Source organism: Papio anubis, chromosome 18 (genome assembly GCF_008728515.1).
Source record: "Papio anubis isolate 15944 chromosome 18, Panubis1.0, whole genome shotgun sequence".
Classification (NCBI taxonomy): domain Eukaryota; kingdom Metazoa; phylum Chordata; class Mammalia; order Primates; family Cercopithecidae; genus Papio; species Papio anubis.
This window is the reverse complement of record NC_044993.1, coordinates 62,966,773-62,992,465: the sequence shown is the minus strand read 5'-3', so window position 1 is coordinate 62,992,465 and position 25,693 is coordinate 62,966,773. Positions and strand designations below refer to the sequence as shown.

The 25,693-nt window shown below is 47.0% G+C and overlaps 1 protein-coding gene across 11 annotated transcripts in view; it reads left to right on the top strand.

Moving 5' to 3' along the window:
• Positions 1-25,693, top strand: part of CLEC16A (C-type lectin domain containing 16A) — a 237,813-nt gene that overhangs the window by 37,151 nt on the left and 174,969 nt on the right. For 8 of the 11 annotated variants that reach the window (XM_017953179.2, XM_009195985.2, XM_009195990.3 and 5 more), the window contains 2 exons: positions 1,559-1,672; positions 21,484-21,715. In XM_017953179.2, coding sequence (XP_017808668.1) covers positions 1,559-1,672; positions 21,484-21,715 — 346 coding nt within the window. The remainder of the gene's footprint in view (positions 1-1,558; positions 1,673-21,483; positions 21,716-25,693) is intronic. The other 3 variants (XM_009195987.2, XM_031658479.1, XM_003916534.4) reach the window with 1 other exon arrangement.

The following is a 25,693-nucleotide window of genomic DNA, read 5'->3' as shown; positions in this document are numbered from 1 at the left end:
AAGGTGAGAAGAATCATCATTGGTAACATTTGAGGGCCTGCCAAACCCTGGACATGGGTTAACTCATTGAATCATACTGTGCGGTCTCTGTATTAGAAAAGGTTCCCAGTATTTTAAAAAAAGATTTTTATCGGCCATTTTTTATAGGGAGGTGCCACATGGCCATTCTGCCTGTACCTTTTATCTAATTTGAATTCTATGTATTTGTTGGAGTAATATATTCCCCTTGTTCAAACAGTACAAAACATGGCATGGAAAAAGTCCCTCTCTCAGTCTATACCGTGGGCACCCAACCTCACTCCCCAGAGGCAGCCTGTGTTGATTTTTGCCTTCACTTTTTAAAAAATAATTTTTGTAAATGGTTTTTAAAGTTAAAAAGTTCAAACAGGTAAAAACCGGGTTTCTTTTCTAGTTTTGTTCAGGCTCCTGACTTCTATCTCCAGAGGCAATTAGGGTTACAGGGTTCTCGTATGTCCTAACAGACATCTGTCAGGGGTTCTCAACTAGGGGTAATTTCGCCCCTTAGAGGGTACCTGGCAGTGTGTGGGGAGACGCATTCAGTTGTCATGACTGAGGCTGGGGTGCTACTGGCATCTAGTGGGTAGAGGTCAGGGATGCTGCTAAGCAGCCTGCAGTGTCTGGGACAGCCTCCCTCAACACTCAGTGACAGCCCAAAGTGTCAGCAGTGCCAAGATTGAGAAACCTTGGCCTATGCATGTGTAAATAAGCAAATACAAACATGCACACGCTTTTGTATACAAATGGTAGATAAGCCACACCCTGTGCTACACCCTTTTGCCTTTACATTTTAAAACAAAATAGCAGGCGTGTCTAGGCCAGCTTTGCAAGACAGTTTTGAATACCCTGATTCTTAAAGCTGGTCCTCTGAACATTGGGCAACAGGTGTGGGAGCAGGGCCAGCTTAGCCCAGAGCCAGCCCTCTGATTTTACATCCTGGCCCGGCTAGGTCTGCCTCCGTCTCGTGTGGTTTTCAGCCCCGGAGTTCGCATACCTACTGACGATGCTGTGGAATCCCCGTGTGCTAAAACCCACCACAGGGTCAGAGCTCCTTCCCGTGATGGAATCTCTGTGTAGCCAATCCTCTGCCAAGTCCTTGATTGGAACAAAACTCTCCGGCCGGCCCCTTCTTCTTGTATCACTAAAGTATTGGGACAGTGCCTCCTAGTCTTCTCATAATCAAATTTGACACTAAAATGCCCATGGAAAGGAAGGAGTGTGCTGGTTTGGCTGTTCTTTCCCGCATTGCTCCACTTCAGCCGGATTTGGCTTCACCCAGCCATGAGGGACAGTCTCGCATTAATGCACTTCCTTCCGAGGAAGAGCAGCCAGCCAAATAGGCAACAGTCTGAAGGAGAAGCTGACCTTACGAGAGTAGAACTCAGTCCTTCCTGTGCCTCATTCTTCAGATTTTACATCGTAGGAATTTCTGCTTAATGCAGGACTTAGGTGGCCCAGCCTGGTCGCTTCTGATCCCAGAAGCAAGAGGTTGAAAGTACCGCACACTTTCATGCAAATCCCGTTTCTTTTTTTCCATCAGGTCTTCTTAATTATACATCATGCACCGCTGGTGAACTCGTTAGCTGAAGTCATTCTGAATGGTGATCTGTCTGAGATGTACGCTAAGACTGAACAGGATGTTCAGAGAAGTTCTGTAAGTCATTAGCTTTGGGATTGTTTGACCTTAATAAGAAACCATTGCTCATTTTGCTAATCCATGTGTTTCTCTAAAATCAGAAACTAACGTTCTGAGTATATAGCAGTGATGATGCATAAGCTGGTCCAGGATTCAATGAACCTAATCAGAGTCTTGATTGCATACCCCAGAGAAGCTGGGGTCAGGTACCACCTGGATTTGATTGATTGTGTGTTCTTAAACATGGAATTGTACCAGTCTGGGCCTGAGGTTGCATATCTGTGAGACACTGTTATCGGGACACAGAAAATGCCTTATCAGAGGAACTAATGTCTACAGAAGCTGGGCGATGAACATCCATGAATGACTCAGGCCCCAGGTGAAGGCAGTAGAGAGTGGTGAGGGGTGTGGCAAATTGGAGAGTATATGCCACCTTGGCGAGCAGCTCCTGTTCCACCCCAGGCTGCTGCTGTTCTGCAGAAATATGGATGTAGGATTACTAGGTTTTTTTTCGTGTTTCTAAAGAAGCAGGAAATCTGCATTGTTATGTGTAATCTCTGGTTTTAAATGATCATCCAGCTTTGGACTAAGTAGCATGTTTGTGGTCTGCAGGAGTCTTGGAGTTCCATTTGGTACACTACTGAGGGAAAACACCTGATGGCCAGTGTTGTGACTTCTTTTGAAGCTTTCCCATCTTGTCCTTTGTATATCTCTGCTGTCATCCCTCACATCCTGCTCACATGTCCTGAGCTCCAGCTGCCTTATTTCTGGTCTGATTTGCTTTTCCCCCAGCATGTCCAACATTTGTGCCTTTGAACCTGTGCCTCTACCATACCCATAGCCTGGTTCCTGATGCACCTGGTTCCCTCTTTTCAAAGGTCTTACCCACTCTAAGCTCCTTACAGCAGGGATCTCACCTGTCACTGAATCAGCTGCAGCCTGGGCTGCACAAATGCTCATCTCACTTATGCTGAGCCCAGGCTGCAGCTGATTCAGTGACAGGTGAGATCCTCGCCATAAGGAGCTTAGAGTGGGTAAGTGAGATGAGCACGGTATGTTTTATACAAGGGCTGTTTCATACAGGTTTCCTCTCTGCAGCCAGGTGCTCAGGCAATGGCCAGGCTGGTAAAAGGGCCGGCTCGCCCTGGGGTAATAGATTTGCTGCCCCACCTGCATGAATGGGTGAAATGTGACCCTGTGGATGAAAGGCCAGCACTACATGGAGTACAATTACAAGAGGCCCCTTCCCTTCCGCTGTTTTTGGTGTATGATGGTCTGGCCAGGTCATTTTGTTATTCAGGGGAGCATTAGCGCCTCTGAAAAGCTTCCCAGAACCTCTGTCCTTGTTAGTGGTGGTGGCATTAGTTCAGCTGAATTGAATGGGGCCTTTTCATGGCCCCTGTCTGGCCTATCCCTTTCATAATTCATTCAGCAGTGTTGATGAAGCTCTTTGGGCCAAGTATCATGCTAGTTCTGGGGATACACAATGTCATAAATAGTCTGTGCCACATTCGAGCTTTACAGTACAGTAGAGAGATGAACATGGATCAGATATGCAAATAACTCACTGTCTCAACTCTTACAAGTGCTCTAAAGGGAAGAAGTGTTTGGTGTGAGGATTTGGCCTAGAGGTGACAGGGGTGATATGTTAAAGACTTTCCTAGTGGTCCATCTCATGACAACACACGATCTGGCAAATGTATAGCTGACTCAGAGTTTATGGGGCCCTAGATATTTCTCTGCAACTATCTTAAAGTAGTGTTTGATAAATGAATGTAAGTCACGGAAAGCTGAGTCAGCAGAACCAGCAGGGCCTCTGGTTAGAGGTGCCCCGTGCCCCGCCAGCCACCTGGCCTTGAGCAGGTTCTTTCACTCCATTTAGCAAACAGGCAGCGCAAGCCCTACTCTGGAGAGCTGATGGAGATGGGGGCAAAATGTTAAGTGCCGAACGGGCGCGGTGGCTCACACCTGTAATCCCAGCATTTTGGGAGGCCGACGCAGGTGGATTGCGAGGTCAGGAGATCAAGAGCAGGCATGGTGAAACCCCATCTCTACTAAAAATACAAAAAAAAAAATTGGCCGGGCGTAGTGGTGAGCGCCTGTAGTCCCAGCTACTCGGGAGGCTGAGGCAGAAGAATGGCGTGAACCTGGGAGGCGGAGCTTGCGGTGAGCCGAGATCACGCCACTAAACTCCAGCCTGGGCAACAGAGCAAGACTCCGTCTCAAAAAAATATATATATATATATAAAGTGCCCATCAAGTGCCTGACGGGTTGCAAACTGGCCACTAGACCCATTTGGTTTGGTCTGTGCAGTGTTTAAAAGAAAATTTCATGAATTGCCAACATTAAAATTTAGGAAGAGAAGTCCAGATTTTTGGAATATTCTCCAACAGTCAGAAGATCTGGTCCCCATCAATGCACGTTTCTACAGGAAGCTTCACAGAGCCTGCTCCCATCAGATGAGGCGTGTTTACTGTGAAATCTGTCCACTGCTAACTGGGACTACACTGATGTTAAGGTATTGGGCCTTTTTTTTTTTTGGTTGCATGATTTCCAGACCTGAAGATGGCTGCTGTGGCTTCATCTCAAATTGTCTTACTGTAAGACACCCTCTGCAGTGCTGAAGCTAGACTTGGTGTTCTAAGACGAAATCAGAGATTGCTGGGCTCTCGGGTTTGCAGCATTGTTTATTTTATTTATTTATTTATTTATTTATTTATTTATTTGAGACAGAGTCTGGCTCTGTCGCCCAGGCTGGAGTATAATGGCATGATTGCGGCTCACTGCAACCTCTGCCTCCCAGGTTCAAGTGATTCTGGTGCCTCAGCCTCCCGAGTAGCTGGGGCTACAGGCATGCACCACCACACCTGGCTAATTTTTTTTGTATTTTTAGTAGAGACGAGGTTTTACCATGTTGGCCAGGCTGGTCTCGAACTCCTGGCCTCAAGTGATCTACCCGTCTTAGCCTCCCAATGTGCTGGGATTACGGGTGTGAGCCACTGCACCCTGCTTTTATGCACTTTTTTTTTTAATTGAAATTTTTTCTTGACATAATTATAGATTTGCATGCAGTTGTAACAAATAATACAGAGAGATCTTCCCCAGTTTCCCTCAGTGGTAACATCTTGCCAAACTCGAGTACACCTTCACAAGCAGGATGTTGACAGTGATACATAGGATTTACGTTTGAGCAAAAGCAAATTGCAGGTTACTGGCAACCTCTCAGTTTAGGACACTGGCCGTAGTTGAACCATTGTCAGGGGAAGTTTTTAGGAGATCTGTTCTCTCTCCCGTTATGGCCTCTTCTTGGGATGAAGGTCTCACCTCCCTTGTGAGAGACACACAAACTGCATTTGGGACATAAGTGCTGGTTGTGGTGGACACCTGAACTGAAAATGAGACTCTGTAGTGTGGAGGGAATTGCCAGCCCACGTGTCAGCTTTCTGCTTCCAGTTACTACCTTTCTCTCAGTGTGAAGTTGAAGTTGGTTGTAATCTGATGACTATTGTTCAGGTTTGGGAAGAGCACAGGCTGAATTCCTTCTGTGACTTGTTTGACAATAGTCCTGGTACGATTTACCTTCCTTCCCTATGAACGAGAACAGTCTCCTATTGTTTCCTGCCCAACTCGGATGTGGTTTGATCATACTTGTTTTAAGTTTCTTGGTCTTTTTTAACCTACTTTCTCCTTCCCGTAATTTGTAGATAAGTTACTGGTATTGCCTCATTTTTACCAGCAGACCTTTCACAAAACCAAACCAAAATTGAAGAGAGAGAAGCAGAGGGGAGATCACAGTTATTTGAAAGGACTGTAATTTAGGGTTAAATGGAAAACAATCAGCATGGTTAGATGAATGTCTAATTGAAATTCGTCTGTGCATTAAAATCATATGGTTCCTGCTAAGGGCTAATTCTTGCTATAATTCGAATGCAGAGCAGATAGTGTTTCTTGTGTGGGGAAACCGAGTAGGAGAACACTAATTCTGAAACTGCTAGCATCTCGTTGTTTTTGCAGAATGAACATATAGATTAGAATTTGGGATATGCATCATTACTTGTAGGTACTTTTTTTAAAGGACTTTTTTTTCCTCTTGGGTTTCTGTGGAATAGTTTCCTGCATTTTTGCATTCATTCATTTATTCATCTGTTCATCCGTTGCTTCAGCAGCCATCTGTTGTGTACTTGTGCTGAGAGATGAGGGATGTGGTGGTGCACCGGAACGACCTGACCCCTACCCTCCCTGGACTTCCCTCCTCCCATGAGAACAGGGACCATGTCTCGGAGATGCCTGTGCCACCTGTGCCATCCTGGGGCTTGCCAGAGATGCCCAGGAGGTGTTCGGTGCAGGAATGAATGACTCAGTGGGTGCAGTGGTAGCAGAGTCACAAGGGCTCTCGTGACATTCTCATAATGACTCTCAGAGCAGAAATCACTTCCTAGCCTGCCCCTTGAATGCCGCCTTCTCTTTGCCTCAGTGGCTGGGTTTGGAGTGGGCCGCTTTTGGTGCTGTCCATGTTCCACCTCCAGAGGCAGCCTTGTGGAGTGGGTGCTATAACCAGTTTCCCTGGGCTCTTCAAGTCCTGGCCCCTGATTTTACTAGGTGTTCCCGGGCCTCAATTTCTTACCTCGCCAGTGAGAATAGCAAACGTGGGTTTATGATGAGAATTAAATGCTGTGTACAGTGCTTACTCCAAAGCCTTTTTATGTACACAGCAAGTGCATAAATATTAGATGTTATCATTATAGTGACCTTAGTTCCTGAGGCTGCACAGTGACCTTCCACTTCCTACCTGGAACCTCCTTCCCTGGGCTTACGAGCTGTCTCTGGACTGATGAATGTGGAAACACACACCATGCGCCCCTCAGGGAGGTGGCTTTTGAGCAGATACCAAGGCACAGAGGGAGAAGTGTTAGTAATAACAGTGATGATGAAACAGCACCAATGTTAGCCATTGCCATTGAGTGGTGGTAGGTGAAGCCCTCTGTGTGTATACTGTGCTCTCCATTCGGCCAGACCCAGATTTAATTTCTGGAAAGTGCAAATACTGTTGTTTTTTTGGGGGGCCAGAGTCTCGCTGCGTCGCCCAGGCTGGAGAGCAGTGGTATGGTGCCAGCTCACTGCAGCCTCAGCCTCCCCAGGTCAAATGATCCACCCACCTCAGCTTCCTGAGTAGCTGGGACTACAGGCACTTGCCACCATGCCCAGATAACTTTTGCTTTTTTTTTTTTTTTTTTTTTTTTTTTGTGGAGACAGAGTTTCGCCATGTTACCCAGGCTGGTCTTGAACTCCTGGGCTCAAGCAGTTAACCCACCTCGGCCTCATAAAGTGCTGGGATTACAGGCGTGAGCCATCACACCCAGCTGGAAAGTATAAATACTTAACTGCTAATGTGGGTTCATATGGTTGGCTGGTTGTGAAGTCAGGGTCTAAGGATTCTGGGGCAGAATAGGCTTGCTTACCCCCAAATAAGGACATTGACAGTCTATCTGTAGATAGCAGTTTAGCAGTTAGGATGGTTTCCAGATGATTCTCTGGATACCTGTCACTTCTAGTAGCAGTAGTCTCTGCCCAGCCGGATACTGTACCAGGATATGGTGTGTGGAGCCATTGCCTAGGAAAGTAGCAGCCTTGCTTCTCTGGGTTGTGTGTTTGCAGATTCAGAGCATTAATCATTGACTTAGCTTCCTAAGAAAGCTGCTGCAGGGCTTTTTTTTTTTTTTTTTTTTTTTTTTTTGAGACGGAGTCTCGCTGTCGCCCAGGCTGGAGTGCAGTGGCGTGATCTTAGCTCACTGCAAGCTCCGCCTCTGCGGCTCACGCCGTTCTCCTGCTTCAGGCTCCCGAGTAGCTGGGACTACAGGTGCCTGCCACCACGCTCGGCCAATTTTTTGTATTTTTTAGTAGAGACGGGGTTTCACTGTGTTAGCCAGGATGGTCTTGATCACCTGACCTCATGATCCGCCCGCCTCGGCCTCCCAAAGTGCTGGGATTACAGGCATGAGCCACTGCACCCACCCTGCAGGGCTTTCTTTACAACTCAAACTTGTATCTGATGTTAGCCGAGTCTCCTAAGTGCTGAATACATCAGGCCAGATAGCACCTCTTCCGGCCAGGTTTAGAGTTCCTGAGTCTTTTAATGACCCTGACTGTACTTATGATCCCCCAGATGATCAGTGCTGGTTCCAAGGCACACACATTCTTCTTCCTGAAAATGCTGATAGGCTTCTGGGAGAAGGTTGACTGTGAATATCAAAGGGTAAAAATAGACTTCTATAAATTAAGGGCCTTAATTGACCCATCGCAAACATTCCCACAAGGGAATTAGAGCTTGGTGTATATTCTCCCTTTTGGCTTTGCCATTAAGGTCTATCCCCTAATCCCTCAATGCAGTTACAGCTCCAAGGTGCCATTCTTGCCCACCAAAGTATTGAATGTGGCAACTCTGGTTCACATTTAAAAGGATTTGATAGGATCAAAATCCAGAGTGCAACATGAGGTCCAGTACTAAGGAGCGTATCGTTGTCTGAGAAACAGTTGCCTCTCCATGTTTCCTGGGGCAGAAGGTGGGCTGGACAACTGAGGAGGGTCTCAGAATGTCCCTTAGTACTTGAAAAGGGAGCAGACTTCAGTCAGGGCTGCAGGTGGCTGTGACCAAAGACCAGGAGTTTTGACTTCAGGCCAGCTAGCCGGGGAAGGGGCAGGGGCCTTCATTGCTACATCCTGTAGAAGCCAACTGGTAACAATGGAGTGGGCATAGTGGGCAGGGATAGGGGCAGGAGGCAGATGGGGAAGAAGCCTTGTGACTCAGACCCTAGCTGGCTTTTCTATATCTGTCCTGCAGTGTGACACAGAATGGGCTTGGGGCAGCCACAAGGCCGGAGGCAGCTCCATGTGGAATAGGGACCTTTTCTGGTTGCGTCAGGCCATTGGTGGCTTTTTCTGGGTTTCAATTAAAATCAGAAAATTGAGGGTGGGGACAGACAAATGAGGTATGCACCACTTCTAGCCTCTGTCCCCTGTGGCATTGTTAGTTTTCATGACTGAGCTAGCGTCTTTGGACATTTGAGATTTTTAACCTGACTTTGAGTTACCTGAAGCCAGGTCAGTATTATTTATTCAGATATTCAACAGATAATTATTGGGTATCTGCTGTGTGCCAGGCACTGTTGGAGGCCCTGGAGATATATACCCAGTGAACAAAGCAAAAACCTTGACCTCCAGGAGCTTGGGTCTCATGCAGAGAGACAGAGGAGCAATAAAGCGAATAGCAGGCATCGGAGCACATTAGATGTGAGAAGCCCTGGGAAAACAGTAGTGAAGCAGAGGATGGACCTGGGCAGTGCTCAGAGACTGGGATGTTACCGTTCTCAGTAGGGTGACTGGGGTTGGCCTCGTTGGGAAGGTGAGGTGGGAGCACAGACTCAAAGGAAGCAAGAGAGTGAGTCATGTTGATATCTGGAGGAAGAGCGTTTTGGTCATAAAGAACAGCACGAAACTGGGAGGCGGAGCTTGCAGTGAGCCGAGATCGCACCACTGCACTCCAGCCTGGGCAACAGTGCAAGACTCCGCCTCAAAAAAAAAAAAAAACCAGCCAGTTCAAAGGCCCTGCGGTGAGATGGTGCCTAGTGTGTTGGAGGAAGAGCAAAGGGCAGTGTGGCAAGGGGATGGGAAGTAGGAGATGAGGTTGGGAGAGAACAAGCGTCCGAGGCACATGGCGCCTGTGTGCCATTGGAGGACTCAGGAGTTGCTGTGGAAGAAGACTGGAACCTCTTCGTCTTTGTGTCCCCATGTTTAGCATGGTTCCTGCAGTCAACGTTGATTGTCTTGATGTAAGAAGTCTCAGTACAGGAATCAAACACATATCTCTAATGAGCAGTGGACATCCAGTCTTGGGCAGTGTCAGAGTCCTTGAAACTGGTTTTGCTATGGAATGCTTTGGCCGATGGGAGCCTGGGGGCTGCACATGAGCAAGAAGGGGGCATTTTGCTTACTTCTCTGAGTCCCCTGCCCTTTCTGGGCATTCCAGCACAGTTCACAACAGTGGGATGGTGGTGTGAGTCATTCGTTTCATGCCTGAGGGCAGTGCAGCTCTCATCCCTGGAGGTGATTAGTGAGTGGGAGTTTCCCTAGAGAGTTCTGAGGCCAGTTGAGTTGCAGATCCTGGCTGGCCTGAAATTGATTGCCTGCTGACCACTTGCTGGGTTGCTTATAACCTGGCCCCAGGACAGCTTCCTGGTAGCCTCCAGATAAGCACAGGAACAGATTTGTCAGCTTCATGGGCAAATAAAAAATACAATACCTTACAATTAACCACAGTCACCCTTCTGTGCAATAGAACACGAGATATCACTCCTCCTGTCTAATTGGAACTTTGTACCTGTTGACCAACCTCTCCCCATCTTCCCCATCCGCATCCCTGCATCGCCTCCCTGCCCGGTCTCCTGTAACCACTGTTCTCCTCTCTAGTTCTATAAGATCAACTTTGTTTAGATTCCACAAATGAGTGAGATCATGCTAGAAGAGAGGTTTTTGAATGTTCTTACCACAAAGAAATGATAAATACATGAGGCGATGGATATGCTAAGTACCCTGATATGATCATTACATGACATACACATGTATTAAAACATCAAATTGTACCCCATAACCATGTACAATTGTAATGCATCCATTAAAAATGAAAATAAAAAAGAGAAAAAGATAACATTAAACAGCTTTATTCACTCAAATAATATTGTGCTGGGTGACACTTGAGTTCTGGGTGGGTCATTTTCCGACATGAGCAGAATGTGCTCTGTCTGCGAAGCAGAGGCTGGCTGCCATACTTACCCTGGTGCACTCCCTGCCACGAGTAATTGTTGAGCCCCTACAAGTTGCAGGCAGGTGCCATAAATGAACAAGACATCTGTCCCTTTCCTGATGGTCTATTTGTGGGGGATAGACAGTAAGCCAGCTCATCCTCACAGATTTAAGATTTGGATATGAGAAGGAAATAGAAGCAACTTTGGGAGGTGTGGTGAGGGAAGCCCCCCTAAGGAGGGAGCCTAATACTGAGAACTGAGGTCAGGGAGCTAGGCCTGCTGAGAGTTGAGGGGTGGGATGGGGGGACATGGCCAAAACATGAAAAACGGTGAGTCAGAGACCTCTGTGGGAAGGAGTTAGGTGTATATGGGATCAGGAGAGAGGCCAGTATTCAAGAAACATGCTGGGTTGGCAGAAGAGAGGGACAGTTTTCGTTTTATAGGAGGTGAACCTGGCCAGGCTTGGTGGTTCATACCTGTAATCCCAGCACTTTGGGAGGCTGGAGTGGGCGGATCACTTGAGGCCAACCTAGACAACATGGTAAGACCCCGTCTCTACAAAAAGTACACAAATTAACTAGGTGTGGTGGTGCATACCTGTGGTCCCAACTACTCAGGAGGCTGAGGTGGGAGGATCTCTTGAGCCTGGGAGGCGGAGGTTGCAGTGAGCCATGATCGCACCACTGCACTCCAGCCTGGGCAACAGAGTGAGACTCTGTCTAAAAAAGAAAGAAAAGAAGGCAAGCCTACTTGTTTGTCTCATTGAACATCTCATGTCATGCTCATAATGAAAAAGAGTGAGGTGGTGTTATTGTCACACGCTCCCCATGAGGAAGCCAAGGTTCCCAGAGGTTAAGTGATTGGGATTGCAGGTGACCAGCCCCAAATCTCACTGTTTCTATTCCATGTCTTTTTATCACCACTTGCAATTATGTTTTCCAGTTTAGCATGAGATATCAGGGCAGTGTGGCATTTTGGGCTGTTTCGAGTAACAGAATAACCAATATTTCACAGTTCATCTTTTTCAAAATACAGTAAAATACTCTTTCCAAAGAAATACCAAATAAGTGCTTGGTATGTCATTGTTTAGTAAGGGAGTGTGAGATGCCTCATTTTGTGTGATTGAAGAGGCCTGTTCAATGCTCGTGAGGATCTTGCAATTAATTCATCCCACAAGCATTCCCTCTTGATTGAATGCCAGAGACAGTGCCAGACATACTGCTTGGCATTGAGAGGGACAGAGAAGATGACCTGGGATGGAGAATGCAAGTGAGAGGAGGCTGGCCCCCTACAGACTTAGTGACGTGCCAGAGGTCGCTTTCCAAGAAGAAATTGCAGCACTGTCTTGATGTTACCTGTTCCTTATCTCAGCGTCAAGTGCTGAGCACGCGGCTGCGAGAGGCCTGTGAGTGCTGTGAGTCTGTTCCAATTCCTGAGAGATGCCTTGCTTTATGCCTCTGCAGCTGCAACACCCCTGATAACTGGTAATTCATGGAGAAGAATGCCGTGTTCTCCTTGTTAATGGAAGTGGCCTGCTACCTCTGCATGTTCCCCACTCCATAGCTTTCATCTTCCCCTTTACATTCAGTAGTGCCGTCAAATCGCCTCACTGATGTTGCAGCTGTGCATTCTTCATGAGTGTTTGGGCTTTGGTTCTGCAGCTCCACGCGGCTCCTGGATTGGCGAGTAAGGCATGTGTCTGTACATCACCCTGGGGTACATCACCCAACTGGTGCTTGCTTGCCAGTCACCTCCTTCTGGATGAGAACAGGTTCACTCTGCTGCACTGTCACACGGCTTCCTTTTTCAGCCAATGGCCAAGCCATGTGCTATAGTGCTGTTGGTTACAGTGGGTGTGATCCCCTGTGACTTTGTCTCTGTGTATGTGAGATAAAAATGTGGAAAAATGCACGTGTCTGTGATCCCAGCTACGTGGGAGACTGAGGCTGGAGAATCGCTTAAACCCAGGAGGCGGAGGTTGCAGTGAGCTGAGATCGCACCACTGCACTCCAGCCTGGGTGACAAAGTAAGACCCTATCTCAAAAAAAAAAAAAAAAAAAAAAACTGTGAAAAGAGTCACGTTATAGACAACCGTGTAATTGTCAGGTCAGAGGGCCACCTGTCAAGTGATATATAAACTGCCACTGCCCTTTTGTTGCGAAGAACTACCTGTTTCTCTGATTAGTGTGACATCAGCATGGCGTAGTCTTAACATCAGTGCTCCCGGGAAGCTGGCCCAGCATTGGGAGGTGCAGCAAATGTATATGGAAGGGAATGGTGTTTGAGCCATTCCTGGCAGGAAGGTTATGCACCTAGGCACCAGAGCTAGATTCTTCCTGGGTTCAAATCCTGCCTCTGCCTCTCACTAGTGGGTGATCTTGGGTAAGGTCCTCACCTGTGTAGTTCCTTGCCCCATTTGGTTATTTGTAGGATAAAGCAAGACAATATGTATAAAGTGCTCAGAGCCATGCTGGGCACATTTTAAGTGCTCACTGAGTATTCAGGATGGCTGTTATTACCTGGAAAGAATAACAAGAGTGTGCCATCTGTTGGCACCTCTCAGAAGCACTGTTGGGGAGATGCTAATATGATGCCCATTAATGGCTGTGGAAACTGAGACCCATAGAGGAGAAGGTAGGAAGCAGTGGAGCCAGGACTCAAACTGCGATGGGTGGGACCCCGGGCCTCTGAATCCCATCCTGATTTTGTACCTTGCTCCATACCTTGCCAGTCCTGGCTGCTGAGGCTGGAGATGAGGAAGGTTAGCCAGGGGCCCAGGAACATGTCGGGGAGGCTGAGTCTAGCCCACTAACAAACCAGAAGGCCAGCGAGCAGTAAGTTGCTAGGAGCTTGGGAGTCCAGTTTAAAGCACAGAATATGATTGTTCCTTAAAAGCCCGTCCCCTGCCCTGTCTTCCATCCTCGTGATCTATTTGCCAGGGGGTTGAAGGGCAATGAAAATTTCTCTGGTGCCCCCTTGCACCAGGCATTTTGCCTGTTGGATCCCACACTACTCCCATGGTGGCGTGTGATATGGAACTACTCTTGTCTCTGTTTTACAGATGAGGACTGAGGCTCCTGTGGTCAGGGTCGCTTGGCTAGTAGAAAGTGGGTCTGAGACTTGGAGCCAGGTCTGCCTGGGCATGTTTTTTGCTAGTCAACATGACCTGCCTCCTTTCTTAAGGGGAAAACCTTTCTCCTACTTCTCAAATCGCTTAGCAGAGCCGTTTGAGGAAGCATCCTCAGAGGGTGAGTAGGCTCAGCCTGGGAGAGCCTGGAAGGGTCTTCTTAGCCTGATTACCATGACAGCTCCAACAGATCCAGACAGAATCCCAGGCCCCGGGATCTCTCCTTCCCTTACCTGATGCCTCTGGCCACTGGTCTCTTTCTTTCCTTCGTGCTCAACCAAGATTCTTCCCTGGGCAGGCTGCTTGGTGCCCTTACATCCCCTTTCCTGGTCACTCGCCAACCACTGCTTTCTCCTCTCCCTGCTGCACCACTGAATAGATGCTGAGAAACCCACTCAACACGTTGCATCTGTAGGGCACTGAGTCAAGGCATCCGATATCTCTTCTGAGGCAATGAGTGTGAAGAACCCCTTTATGAGCAGCACGGGCTAGCGCCTGGCTGAGAGGCTACTGGCTGACCCGGGACCACTGCCCTGACCTCCTGCAAGGTCCAGCGGCTGTATGTCTGCCCCTGCCTGGGGAGCTGGCCGAGCCCCTTGGGTCCAAGGGTGCCACTACTGTCACCAAGCACCAGGCCCAGGTGACCTAGGCCTTAGCAGAAATAAAAGACGAGTGACTTCTGGACACACCTAGGGAGCTGGCTCCTCCTGGGCTCTGAGCTGGCTTTCCTACTATTGTCTTCTTCCTGAACATGCTCCTGAACTTCTGTTGACATCCAAGACTCGTATCACTCATTTCGTTCTCTATCAAGCCCTCCTAAGCTTCCCCTATGCCTCCCAGCCCTGGCACATTTTCCCTCCCTTCCTCTGTGGCCCCCATCACTCTTGTGTGAACCTCTTCTCTTCCAGCATCTGCACAGGCCATGTGGCAATAAATGCAGGATTCACTGGGATTCACCAGGATTCACCTGTCTGGGGTGAACTGTGGGCTCTGAGAGGTGTGGCCTATGGCTTCATGATCTTACCTCAGCTCCCCTCGTATCATTAGTGGTCAGTGAATCCAGCTCTACCGCCTGTTCACTTTCTCCTACCTTGTATTTAGGGCATTACAGCAATTTGACTTCATTGAAAATCCTCTTGGTAAACTTCTTGGTGTTTTTTGTTTGTTTGTTTGTTTTTGAGACAGAGTCTTGCTGTGTCACCCAGGCTGGAATGCAATGGCATGACCGCAGCTCCCTGCAGCCTCAGCCTCTTGGGCTCAAGTGATCTTCCTGCCTCAGCCTCCTGAGTAGCTGGGACTACAGGATACACCACCATACCCAGCTAATTTTTGTATTTTTTTTTTTTTTTTTTTTTTTTTGAGACGGAGTCTGGCTCTGTCGCCCGGGCTGGAGTGCAGTGGCCAGATCTCAGCTCACTGCAAGCTCCGCCCCCCGAGTTTACGCCATTCTCCTGCCTCAGCCTCCCGAGTAGCTGGGACTACAGGCGCCCGCCACCTCGCCCGGCTAGTTTTTTGTATTTTTTAGTAGAGACGGGGTTTCACCGTGTTCGCCAGGATGGTCTCGATCTCCTGACCTCGTGATCCGCCCGTCTCGGCCTCCCAAAGTGCTGGGATTACAGGCTTGAGCCACCGCGCCCGGCCATTTTTGTATTTTTTGTAGAGACAAGGTCTCACCATGCTTCCTGGGCTCATCTTGAACTTCTGGGCTCAAGTGATCCTCCTGCCTTAGCCTCTCTAAATCTTGGGGTTACAGGCGTGAGCCACTGCACTCAGCCTGGGAAACTTTTTAAATTGAGGAATCACATAAATACAATAAAATACATAAAAGTTTAGTAATCTTAGATGTACTGCTTGATGATTTTGTACACACGATTATATTCATGTATAATTCGAGTCAAGATGGAAAGCATTTCTGGTTTTCCCATAAAGCCCCTCCTCAGTTTGTAACCCATACCTCCACCCCACCCAAGAGAATCATCATCCTAACTTCTAAACTTGCCTTTTCAAAGTTTTTTTAAAATTGTATAAAATAAGGATAAAATTCACTCTCTTAACTATTCTTAAGTGTTCAGTTCAGTGGCATTAATGCATTCTGTAAAGATGTTCTTTACATTTAAATAGTGCTGGTAATATTTTCTTGTGCTGGTAATAAAATTTTCTAGTGCTGGTAATATTTAAATAGTGCTGGTAATAAAACAACTGAATGATGTAGAAGTAGGTAGAGCAGAAAGTGAAAGTTCCTCCAACCTCAGTATCTTCCTCAGAGGGAACCACTGTTCTCAGTTTGTATATCCTTCCAGACCTTTCTCTGTGTATTTTCATGTAATTATCAACCCAGGAATACATGATATACATGTATGTTTCAGCTCTATAGTTTTGGTTTTATTTTAACCATAAACTGAATCATTAATTGTTGATTGCAACTTGCTTTTTCATGTGCAGCCTGTGTCCAAGTCTTTGTAAGCTGCTGTACCCACACCTGGTAGAACATGTTCTGTTTGACATCTGTCTTCTCAGCCGTGGGTCTCCTCTCTTTCCCTCAGGCACCCAGTCTTTGGTTGTTTCCATCCTCCCTCCCATACCCTGTTGCTGCCCTTTGCAGAGTTTCTGCACTCAGATTCCTCCATTCCCTGAAAGACTGACCCCTGGGGGTTCACCTTTCCCCAAGTATTTGACTTTTGAAAAAGCAAGGACCAAAGCCTTACGTGAAGGGGTTCAAGGCTGATGGAAGACATCATTAACCAGTAGGCAGGTGCAGGCACTTAGGGAGTAGTTAGGCCCCAGGGCACCTCTAAAATGTCATTGCTGACTATCAGCTGGCCCTGACCCCCAAAGTCAGCCCAAATATCCAGCTGCAGAGCTCAAGGCTCCCTTGTATTTCACTGCAGTCAGCAAGGAGGCTCCTTCCCCTCATGCTCCTCCTGCAGCCCAGCCTCAGCGCGTGGTGAAACCTAAACCTGTGGCATTTGGGAAATGTAGACCTTCTTTGCAGAATACTTTTCCCTGGGGCATGTGTTGTGTACTTTCTTTTTGAGAAAATCAACCCAAACGCCTTCTGATTTCTTACTCTGAAGTGGGCTTTTCCACTTCTGGTTAGTTTGGGTGAGCTTGCTCTTTCATTGTGCTATGTTTAGCTCCTGAGAATGTTTGGCTTTCTTCCCCCTTCTTTCCCTCCCTTCTCCTCCTTCTCCTTTTTTCATCATTCTGTCTTGCCCTTTGGGTACAGCCTGGTACAAACATTCATTCCTACAGCCATGAGCTTACTCAGCAGCAGCCTGTCCACCTCTGGTCCAGGCACCGTGGGGTAGAGCTGAGAGCACAGTGGTGAGAGACGGGACAGGGACCCTTCTCCTGGGGGCTTCAGATTGGAGCATCCTTGGAGGCTGGCAGCCAGAAGGAGGGTGACAGGAGCAGCAGAAATGGTCACAAATCTCTGCCCACACTTCCCAGCCAAGTTCTACCAGCCTCTACATGCTACCTGTGATGTTTTGGTGTTAGCTTTAAGAAAAAGAAAAAAAAAAAACAAAAACAGATTTTAAAAATATAGAATAAAAGGGAGCAAAAATAGTCCATGTCCAAATGACCCCTGCTGAATTTTTATTATATATATATTTATATTTATATGTTTAGAGGCAGGGTCTCACTGTGTAGACCTGGCTGGTCTTGAACTACTTACTGGGCTCAAGCGATCCTCCCATCTCAGCCTCCCAAAGTGCTGGGATTATAGACATGAGCTCTACACCCAGCTGAGTGTTTAAAATAAAGTTAATATATGTACATGATTAGAAATCTCAAACCAAAAGGTATTAAAAAAAAAAAAAAAGTGTGCTTGTGTGGGTGTGTACACAGTGCCACTAATTTTTTTTATTCCCCCAAGATGCCAATGCATTCTTAGGCATCTTTCCAGGAAAAGTCGTGTTTATACCATCATGTGTAGCCTTTGAAAAGCTTTACCTGAAAGGGACCCTACCACGTACTCTGTTCCTGCCTTTTCATTCTGGTGCTGAGTCTGCATCAGTTTATCTAGGAATAAAAAGGCCCCAGTCTTCTTAGATTCCCACCCTTTGGACAAACAGATCGTAATTACCTAACAACTCCCCTATCGATGGACATTTAGGTTATTTCCAGTTGTTGACTGGAAGGTCGTGTTATAAAGGTTTGAAATTTCCCCAGTAAGCATGCCCTCCCACACCAGACACCTGATCACTGAGAAAAGCAGATCCCTTTGGAAAGTTTTAAAATTCATTCTTGCAGCTGATTTTTTTTTTTCTTTTTTTTAGATGTAGGCAGGGAAAAGAAGGTAACGTTTTGTGTTGGATGTTCACCGTTTCGGCACTCTCTGAAGGAACTTTATTATTTATTTATTTATTATTTTGAGACGGAGTCTCACTCTGTTGTGCCCAGGCTGGAGTGTAGTGGTTTGATCTTGGTTTACTTCAACCTCCGCCTCCCAGGTTCAATCGATTCTCCTGCGCCAGCCTCCCGAGTAGCTGGGACTACAAGTGCCCATCACCACACCTGGCTAATTTTTTGTATTTTTAGTAGAGACGGGGTTTCACTATATCGGCCAGGCTGGTCTCGAACTCCTGACCTCAGGTGATCTGCCTGCCTGGGCCTCCCAGAGTGCTGGGATTACAGGCGTGAGCTACCACGCCCGGCCTCGGAAGGAACTTTACATCCATGGGTTCCTTTGGTTCTAGGGGGCCGGAATTACTCTCCCCATGTTTTAGAACAGGAACCTGAGGCCTGGGACGGGCCAGCTGGGTTGGGGTTCAGACCACTCTGGCCAGCCCCAGGCACTGAGCACTGTGTTTCACTTCGTCAGTTCTGCCAACTTGTTCTGTGCATCTGAGTCCACACAGAGCTTAGGGAGGGGTTTCTACATCTGTCCGTGTGAATTTCTGCTCATAATTTCAAACTAGGGGACGTTTTGCCCTGCGCTTGGTCTCTTATTTTCTGTCTCTGAAAGCTTTGATTGCTATGTGGCCGGCTCTGAAATTCTGAAATTCACTAGGAGTCGGCAGTGATGGGAGGAAGCTAACTTCCTGGGTTAGATGCTTCAGGAGAAGATGAGAGGGCGACTAGGCTGCATTCGATCACCCAGCCTCCTAAGTGGGCTCTGATGGATGCTGTCTGTCAAGCAGTGCATTCTCAGAACGCTTCCATCTGGGGGCCCTCGGTTATTGGCGTCTGTAATACGCTATCTGGGTTTCCTGGACAGTAGAATCATGTAGCAATTTATCTGTCATTTTTTTTGTGGTTGAATAATCCACAGTGGGCAAATAAAAATTAATGTTTGTATTTGGATGCTAATTCAGCTTTCAATTAGGTTTTGTTTTGAACATTATTGAAATTAATCTGTGTTCCTTGAGCACATTTCCATTTATTGGCAAGGTACGCTGGCCCCTATATAATTGGTGGTCGTTTGGGGTAAATTCAGATGGATAATCTATATCAAGATAATGGAAAAGTTTATTTTAAAACTTTCTTTAAATGACAAAATGATATCTGAACATTATTCAGACTGTGGTAAGAGAAAAACACTTCAATCAAAATCCTGCCCTAAATAAATCAATTTTCTTCTGTCTTTTGCCCCTTTCTAGTCTGTTTGCGTGTCTATATTCTTTTTTTTCTTTTCTTTTCTTTTCTGTTTTGAGACAATGTCTCACTCTGTCGCCTGGGCTAGAGTGCAGTGGCACCATCTTACTCACTGTAACCTCTGCCTCCTGGGCTCGAGCAATCCTCCTACCTCAGCCTCTCAAGTAGCTAGGACTACATGGGCATGCCACCATGCCCAGCTAATTTTTCTATTTTTTGTAGAGATGGGGTTTTGCCATGTTGCCCAGGCAAAACCAGCTTGGTCTCCCAAATTGCTGGGATTACAGGTGTGAGCCACCATGCCTGGCCTTCCTCTTTAAAGAGCAGTAAATGTGTAATTAAGTTTGAGCTCCTGGTGAAACACTGTTCTTTTAGGAAGAGTGTGAACTTTGGAATTGGCAAGCCCCAAGAAGCCCCAATTCAAATTCTGACTCCAACTCAGTAGCTGTGTGACATTGGGCAAGTTATTTAACCTTTCTGTGCCTCCATTTTCTCAACGATAAAAATGGGACTGATAATTCCTGTATATGATGGTTGTTAAAAAGACTGAGATAGAGCAATGTGAAGCATCAACCACAGTTGACACTGGCCTCATTCTGTCACCCAAGCTGGGTTGTAGTGGCACGATCTTGCTCACTGAAGCCTTGACCTCCCAGCCTCAAGCAATCCTCCCGCCTCAGCCCCGCAAAGTACTGGGATTAGAGACGTGAGCCACCACACCCAGCCATCTCTGACTTTTTTTTTTTTTTTTTTTTGAGATGGAGTCTCACTCTGTCGCCCGGGCTGGAGTACAGTGGCCGGATCTCAGCTCACTGCAAGCTCCGCCTCCCGGGTTCACGCCATTCTCCTGCCTCAGCCTCCCGAGTAGCTGGGACTACAGGTGCCCGCCACCTCGCCCAGCTAGTTTTTTGTATTTTTTTAGTAGAGACGGGGTTTCACTGTGTTAGCCAGGATGGTCTCGATCTCCTGGCCTCGTGATCCGCCCGTCTCGGCCTCCCAAAGTGCTGGGATTACAGGCTTGAGCCACCGCGCCCGGCCATCTCTGACTTTTTTAAGGAAGAACTTTGTCCTTTGGGGCGAGCTGATCTTTGACTTATTGCTGATACTTACTAGGCTCCGTTTCTAATGAGAGCCAGAATTTGACAACACCCACTACACCTGGCTTTTTCTTTCTGGTTATTTATGTTTAATGTAATAGCAAGGCACACTCGTGTTTCATTTCCTATAGTGATAGTTTTGTTCAAAATGAACTTATTTGAGTTAAAATTAATAATAATATCAGTGGGCTGTAGCTAAGACACAGCTTGTGTGGCTGGTACATGGTTTTGAATCCCGGCTCTGCCGCCTCCCGGCTTTGTGACCTCGGGCAGATCCTTTTCTGTCTCTGTGCTTCAGTTTCTTCACCTGTAAAATGAGGATGACACAGTAATATCTCATGGAGTTGCTGTAAAGTTCAAGTGAGATCATAGAGTCAGAGCTTGAGAACAGCGTCTGGCACATAAGAAAGTACCACAGAAGTGTTCATCACAAGTTTCCCTTACACGAACAGCTAACGTTTGGGGAGTGTAGAGTTGCTGCTGGTAAAGTGCACCATTTCTGACTTAGGGTAGTAGACAGGAAATGGTAGCTGGCACTGTTGTTTTGATTGTTTGATGATGATGTTAATAATGGGCAAAATAATAGATCTGGAGGTGGCATTTGTTTTGGAGATTAATTTCTCTGTATTAAAAGATGTTTTTATTATCTGTATTCATGGAGTAAAAGGGCAGTGTTGCCACACTGATGTATTGCATTGTGGTGAAGTCAGGACCTTCGGTGCATCCATCACTGGAGTAATGCGCACTGGACCCACCAAACACCCTCCCACCATCCACCCCCTCCAACTCCTCCACCCCTCCCAGTCTCGTTGTTCATCATCCCACCCCCTGCTGCCATGTGCACATGTTATTTAGCTCCTGCTTATGAGAATATGCAATAAGTGTCTGAGTTATTTCACTTAAGATAATCGTCCCGATGTTGCTACAAAAGACATGATTTCCTTGTTTTTTAGGGCTGAATACTATGCCATTGTGTATATACACATCATTTTCTTTATCCAGTCCTCTGTTGGTGGACACTTAGGCTGATTCTATGTCTTTGCTATTGTGAATAGTCCCGCAGTAAACATGCAAGTGCAGCTATCTTATGATATAATGGTTTCTTTTGGAGATGAGTTTCTTAGGACAGAAACTTTTGGGCAACTTGATAGCATCTAGCAGGATTCCAGTGTTCGAATTCACCTGTTGCCTTCGTTGGACTTTCCTAGGCCAAGCCCAGCATTCGGTGCTTCATTAAACCCACCGAGACACTCGAGCGGTCCCTTGAGATGAACAAGCACAAGGGCAAGAGGCGGGTGCAAAAGAGACCCAACTACAAAAACGTTGGGGAAGAAGAAGATGAGGAGAAAGGGCCCACCGAGGATGCCCAAGAAGACGCCGAGAAGGCTAAAGGTACAGAGGGTGGTTCAAAAGGCATCAAGACGAGTGGGGAGAGTGAAGGTGAGTGTCCCTGTGAACGCCGCCCTGCGCCTGCGCCTGCGCCGCCAGCCAGCCTGCCAGCGAGGCTGCCACCTGTGCCCTCTCCGCCCTGACTTCTGCTCCCCCCAGTATCCAGCCAGTGATTTGGTTCCTTCCTCACACTGGCGTACCTCATTGTGTACAGCCCTGCCACTCGGAGGCTGCTGTAGGTGTGTGTCACATGCAGATTTAGGGCAAGTCCCACCCTCATAGGATGGGTGACCTGGAGCCAGGTTTTCCCACCTTAAAGGAGGGTAACAAATAGTACCTACTTTATAGTGTTCATACAAGAATTAAATGAGTGAATATGTGCAATGTGCTCCAAACAGTGCCTGGCCCATGTGAAATGCTGCGAAGGATTCGAAGCTGCAGAAGTATTCGTCATTATTATGACAGTAGGAGCAGCATGGAATTATTATTATCTTTATCATTATTGCTGATATAATTATTCCCAATAACCGGGGGTTATGATTTGCATCCTGTGCACTGTGGGAAGAAAGAGGATTTGTGTTTAATGAAATGATATGCTTGTAGGCCAAGTACAGTGGCTCACACTTTAATCCCAGCACTTTGGGAAGCCAAGGTGGGAGGATCACTTGAGCCCAGGAAGTTGAGACCAGCCTCGCCAACGTGACGAGACCCTGTCTTTACAAAACAATAAATAAATAAATAAAAGTAGTATTTTTAAAATACTAAAAAATAAAATATAACTCCCTCAATTCTTACGTTAAGATTGTTTAAGTCCTATCTGTTTAGAGTGAGGTACACTCATGTGTAGTATGTGTGTAAGCAAAATCATTCGTTCCTCCTTTTGCCCTCGTTGGGAGTTCTGGTTTTCACCTCCCTCTTGTTGAGATGCTCAAACCTTCTTGAATTGGAGGTCATTTACTCTGGGACTAAGCAAACTGGAACTGCCCTATTGCTGTGTCATGGGTCGGACTCACAGCCACACAGCTGGGGTCTCTGCCCGTGGTCCTGAGCACTGGGGCTGGGGGCAACGGGAAGTGATGGGGAGCTTGATACTTGGTAGAAGTGGAGCTGGGGCTCTTCTCAGGAAGGCCTGGCCACGCCTTCTGGAATGAACTTGGCATCTCCTCAGCAGCCTGGCTGCAGTCTCTGTGGGTGTGGGGAACACTTCCTGTGAGCCCTCCTACTGGGCCTTGGGCTCAGAGTGGCTGCTCTGAGGCCATCTCTCCACAGCCCTGTCAGCAAGGACTGCATGAGCTTCCCAGTCCAGGGCATCTGAAGCCGTAACACAGAACCACTCGTTCAATGACTGGGAGCTCATTTGCTTTTGGGAGTTGCCTGAGATTCTGCAGCCAAAGCATGCCCCCGCCACCACCTTGCTTGCCCCATCATGACTTTCTTGGCAGTTGTCAGTGAATACCATGATCACATTTCGACAAGTGTAACCAAAATGTCTCTCTGATGCCACCCAGACCTCTTTTTAAGGTTGAGGTCTCCAACCTCTTCTTATTTCTGTTTAAAGTGTGCAGTAGGCATTTTGGTTTAGGAATTCATTTTTGGCCTGGGAAGCCTTTACCAGTAAATATCACTGTGGTGGGAAGGGGAGGGCCAAACACAAGGTAAGCCATGCTAATTTGCTTATTGGGGTCATTCTGATTATTTTGTTGTTAATGCAGAAGAAAAATGTCTGCCTAATCCCTAGGTTTAGTTGTTCTGTTGCCACACTGGGGGATAAATGGACGTCTTCACCTCATTTTGTGCATTGTGTTCTCATCAGTTTTGCTTTACAAAGATGCTACCTCTTTCGTTCCAGTCCTTTTAAGGATGCTCTCTAACCAGGCCTCAGTTGTGACTAACAGTGGTGTGGATCAGGCAGGCTTGGCCCCAAAATCACAATCAAATTAGTCAGCCAGCCAGCCCAGTACTGGCACACAGGGACTTCAGGCCAGTTCTGCAGGCTGCTGTTTCAGCTTGAACTGCTTGAATTAGAGTAGGGGCTCCTGGAAGCTGTGCCTGGCTGCCCTGGGCAGGGTACAAGGGAATGAATTTCCGCCGCCTCCAAAAGTCTGTTTTCCAGGTGGTTACTCAGCCAGATCATGCTACACAGGACCCAGGAATCTCCCCAGAGGCTTTGCTTGGACAGTTGGTGCTTCAGGGCTCAGTCACACGTGACTCTCAATGACCCCCTCTGCAATTTTGGTGCCCTCCTGATTTCTTGAGCACATTAGTCATTTTATAATATGATGGATCTGTCATTTTGTCACTCAGCTCACCATAAATAAATACAACTTTCATAGACCAGTCCTGCCAGGCAATAGCACTTGTGTTCTGAGCTTTCTGAATTATATATTTGCTCTCTTGATTATTTGTAAATGTGAAGGTGCAATTAGTGGGTGTTCTCTCCTTAGACTGTATCTGTGTTTGGATTAAACTGCACAGCTGTTAATTCCTGTGAGTTGGAAGGGTGTCGGGCACAGTTTCTCATTCACACTGCATACCAGAGAACACTGTAGATGCTGGGCGGTGCCTAAAAGATGCGAGATCTGACTCGTGGTCATGTCTCAGCATCTAGGTTTATTGTGTGACTCGGATGGCCTCTTGAAGCTCTGGACCTCATTGTCCCTGTCTGGAAATTTCTGAATATAGGAAATATAATTTACGTGATGACTTTTTTTTTTTTTTTTAAGTGAAGATACATTGATACTTGCGATTGCAAGATTTAGAAATCCAACTCAGACTGGCTTAAGCAAAGAGGGTATTTATTGTTCATGTTCCTGGGAAGCTTGGACAGGACTGGGCCCAGGTGCGCTCACATCCTGCCAGCTTGGCCAGCAAGTGGAGTGGGGGGGGGGGGGGCCGGTTCTCCTTCCCAGTGGCTGTCACTGAAGTCCTGGGGCCAATGCTTGTGGGTACTGTGGGCCTGGCTTGGGTCCACCCCCCACCCCCAGAGATATTCTGGACCAATTGGCCAAGCCCACATGACAAATCTACGCTACAGTGGCTCCCTCAGTAAAAAATGAAATGCATTTATCAGAAGTAAGGGGCATGGATGCTGGGCCAGCAGAAACAGCAGATTTCCCCCTAGAAAGTCATGCTGTATTTCTGGGTACTCCCCTTCTCTCTCAAGGCCATCTTCTGCCATCCTATTTTGAGATAGACATGTGGCTCTTTTCTCTTCCACATTATTTCTTCTCTAGAAGCTCCTTTCATTGTCCCTAGATCTATGCACTTATCGACAGACGGACATGGTGACTCTTAAGGAAAGAGACACTCTGCCTCTGCATACCCTGCCAATTCCATTTTAGTCGTGAAATTTTGACTTTAAAAGACGGGGGGAAAATACAGGAGTGAAAAAGGCATGTGGTCACGAGGCACAGTTTTGCCATGACCTGATTTGGATATGGCATTAGTGTGTGTGCATGGTTTTTTTTTTATTTTTTACAAATGCAGCACCCAGAATTCACACCTCCTCCAGATGTAAGCTCAGACAAGGAAGTTGTATGAAATGAATGTGCACCCCTGACCCATCCGCTCCCTTCCCCAGTCTACAGAGAAATTTGCTCTGCCTCAGGTCCCAAGTAATGGGTGACTCATTCTGCAACCAAGAAATCACAGGGCCCTTAAATTTGCAGAAATTAAGTACTAAAAGAAGAAGGATTTCATCGTCCCTGTAGGCAAAGAAGTATTCAGTCTGCCCAGGAAGACAGACATCCTAGGGCACGTGCTTGTTTTTTAGCTTGCCCTTGAGTCTGAAAGGACAGTTATCTCTTTTGGAATTTACTTAGAGCAGTAACCTAATAGGCATATTCGAGGGACTGAATCCTTCAAACTCCTCATCTAAAAATAGGGCTGGACTAGTGTTTTTTTTGCCTATGGAAAAAGTAATTGCCTGGCCTGACTTTCAAAGCTTCCTCATTTGTTGAAATTCCATCAAGGGCATAGAGTAAAGACGATAGGCCTTTGAACCTGCCAGGTTAGCTGGGTTTGAGGGGG